General features: G+C 45.1%; 1 protein-coding gene across 2 annotated transcripts; it reads left to right on the top strand.

Annotated features, from left to right (window-relative positions):
• Positions 1-556: 556 nt before the first annotated feature.
• Positions 557-2,620, top strand: CALHM6 (calcium homeostasis modulator family member 6). 2 transcript variants are annotated; one of them, XM_033102891.1, is made up of 2 exons: positions 557-1,094; positions 2,021-2,620. In XM_033102891.1, the coding sequence occupies exons 1-2, from the start codon at positions 801-803 to the stop codon at positions 2,444-2,446; spliced, it is 720 nt and encodes a 239-aa protein (XP_032958782.1). In that variant the 5' UTR covers positions 557-800; the 3' UTR covers positions 2,447-2,620. The 2 variants fall into 2 exon arrangements, with proteins under 2 accessions (XP_032958782.1, XP_032958781.1); XM_033102890.1 differs by having other exon boundaries at positions 557-1,325; positions 2,021-2,612.
• Positions 2,621-3,121: the final 501 nt, after the last annotated feature.

Here is a 3,121-nt window from a genome sequence, read left to right on the forward strand (position 1 = left end):
CTTGATGGTCACTGAGAAAGAATTTGACACTCCTCCAGGTACTGACACTGTAAGGACACACATGGGGCGGGGGCGGGGGGGAGAAACAAAGAGGTAGAACTCAATAAAATATATTTAGTCTAATGTCCTTAGTCTGTGGGAGAGCAGGCAGAGAAGAAAACAGTCAGGGTGAATGACACCAGGGGTTCTGTCCAGAGGGGGACAGGAAGGGGACAGAACATTATGGAGGTACTAGAACTTGAGCTGGGCTTTCTTGTGAATTAGCTTATGAAAGAGAAAGCAGAAATTTGTCCTTGAATAATATTTCCTGTAAATGATCAATTTTTTTCTTAACTGTTTGGTCTTACTGGGAGTTGGCTTAGGAGCTTGGAGTGGCTGCACTAGAGGGAAGTCTGGTGTTTTCCCCAGTTTGCCCAAGTAAAAAGTATTGTTGCAACTGCATTGTGGCAGGAAGGGTAAGGAAAATCCCCTGGTTGGTTGTCAGCTGGGTGGAAACCGAGGTTACAATAGAACGGAGTCTATCCTCAGTCAGAGTTCCTGAAATGGTGGAGAAAGGTCACCTGTGTGGCAGCCTGTGGAAAGGGTGGTTAATGGCATGTGTGCTTGGTTCTGTTTGTCAACCAGGGCTTGTTTGGTTGAAATAAGAAAGCGAAAGCTCGTAAGGCCAGAGAAAACTTCTCTTTTTGAAAGCAGTTTCCTGACAGACAGTTGAAAACCTCAGACCCCAGCCCACCCAAACCATTCAAGGCGCAGGGCAGGGACGAGGCAGAAGCACCGCAGCGCCTTGGGGAAGGAGGCCCATGGAGAAGTTTCAAGCGGTGCTGGACCTGCACCTCAAGCATCGCAACGCTCTGGGCTATGGCCTGGTGACCTTGCTGACAGCTGGCGGGGAGCGCATCTTCTCCACCACAGTGTTCCAGTGTCCCTGCAGCGCCACCTGGAACCTGTCCTATGGCCTGGTATTCCTGCTGGTACCCGCGATAGTACTCTTTCTCCTGGGCTACGTGCTAAACGCCCGCACGTGGCGACTGCTGACCGGCTGCTGCGCCCCGGGCACCCGCTCCAGCTGTGGCTCCTGCCGGCGCCGGGCCCTGGTGTGTGCGCAGCTCAGCGGGATGGCCGCAGTCGCGCCCCTCACCTGGGTGGCCGTGGCGCTACTCGGAGGCACCTTCTATGAGTGCGCTGCTAGTGGGAGCAACATCCTGGTGCGGTATTTGTGCCCCGCGGGTGACCCCGCCTGTGCAGCCCAGCTGCCCCTGGTGCCATGCAAGGCCAGCGCTCCCGAAGGGCAAGACCTCCGGAAGGAGCTCAGGGCCCAGTCGCAGGTCAGGGGCTGGCGTTGGACGCGGTGGGGAGGAGTGGAGAGAGGCGGGCTTCTGCGGGGCGGACCCGGTGAAGTAGAAATTGGTGCCCGTTTACCAGATAAGTGACACCGAAGACAAATTAGAATGGCTTCTTCCTTCTAATGAGCCGACAGCAAATATTTAAATAAACTGAATGAGAAAGAGGAAAGGCACTCATATAGTCGCAGGCACCTACTCTGGGCCAGACACGGCACTAGACCCTTTACCTCCCACGTTTTTCTCTTAGGTCTTTAGAACCATCAAGTTGTTTGCCCAGCCAGAACAAGGCAGAAGAATTGTTACAATGAAATGGGTCTTCCTGGCTCTGAAGCCAACACCCTACACTGCTTCTCGACATTTAAAACTCAGAGGTTCTTGAAAATGAATGTTTGTTCATTAGATTTGCCAAAATTCCACATGTTTTGAGTTCTAGTGGAGTGATATATAAGTGTCTCCCCAGGCCCTTGACATGACTTGGAATATAATGGACTTGCTAAGCCAGCAGATGTACTGAGGGGCTTGGGAAGTTACTGCTCCTCCTTTTCCTTAAGTGATTAAGACCTAAAGCTAGTGCTTGTTCCTCATCATGACTGCTGAGTAGTTCAAACTTTATCTGAGGATCTTAACATTTCTTGTGAAACAGGTGACTAGATTAGTATTTCGTTGTGTTTTCCTAGGTGCTGGGCTGGATCCTGATAGCAGCTATTATCATCATCCTTCTGATTTTTACATCTGTCATCCGATGTCTATCTCCAGTTAGTTTTCTGCAGCTGAAATTTTGGAAAATCTATTTGGAACAGGAGCAACAGATCCTCAAAAAAGAAGCCACAGAGCATGCAAACAAATTGGCAAAAGAGAATGTTAAATGTTTCTTTGAGTTCTCACATCCAGAAGAATTCAAAACCCCAAGCATGAAAGCCTGGCAGCAGATTTCCTCACTATATACCTTCAATCCAAAGGAACAGTACTACAGCATGTTGCACAAATATGTTAGCAGTAAAGAGAAGAGTGACAGTATCAGATCTGCTTCAGGAGATACAGTGATTCCTGCTCTTGGCTTTGTAGATGCATCTGGTATAATCACTGCTGACGTGACCTTATGAGTGAACAGAAAAAACTTTCTTTTGAGTTTTTGCTTCATTTAAAAAAATAAGCATTAGGATTGTTTATGATGGCTTTCATTTTTTGGTCTTCCAAATTGTGGAAACATGGAATTTTAGATCTGAAATAAAAATTTAGAACTTTACCTCTTTATTATATTACTTATTATAAAAAGAAGTGAGGTTAAATGATTCACTCAAAGTGACAAAGTAGAACTAGATCAGCAGTTTTCTATCTCCATTCTAGTGTCCTTTTCACTGAATAATAATGCTGATTTTCAAATTAAAAGACTTTAGTGGCAAAGACAGTGAAAGAACAATTGAATTTCAGACCTTTCTTTTAGATTATCTGTTGTTAATTTCAAGTTGACTTTCTTGCAGGCAATACGTTGTTTGGAATTTTAAAATACTGACATTTTATGTCTCTAATGTAATTACTAAACAAAAATACAAAAGTTCATCATGAAAAGGAAAGTAAACTTTTTAAAATACAAAATTGAAAACTGAATTTATGGTAATTGCAGGCAATACTCGTTGTTTTCAGTTTGTCAGATCAGACGAACTGGGAAATTTTAAAAGCTGTTTATTATGGTAAATTTCAAGTATGCACAGAAGTAGAGCGGATAGTATTACAAACCTCTATATAGTCGTTACACAGACTCAACAAATGGAGAAGTC

The sequence above is a fragment of the Rhinolophus ferrumequinum genome, chromosome 3 (assembly GCF_004115265.2).
Source record: "Rhinolophus ferrumequinum isolate MPI-CBG mRhiFer1 chromosome 3, mRhiFer1_v1.p, whole genome shotgun sequence".
NCBI lineage: Eukaryota > Metazoa > Chordata > Mammalia > Chiroptera > Rhinolophidae > Rhinolophus > Rhinolophus ferrumequinum.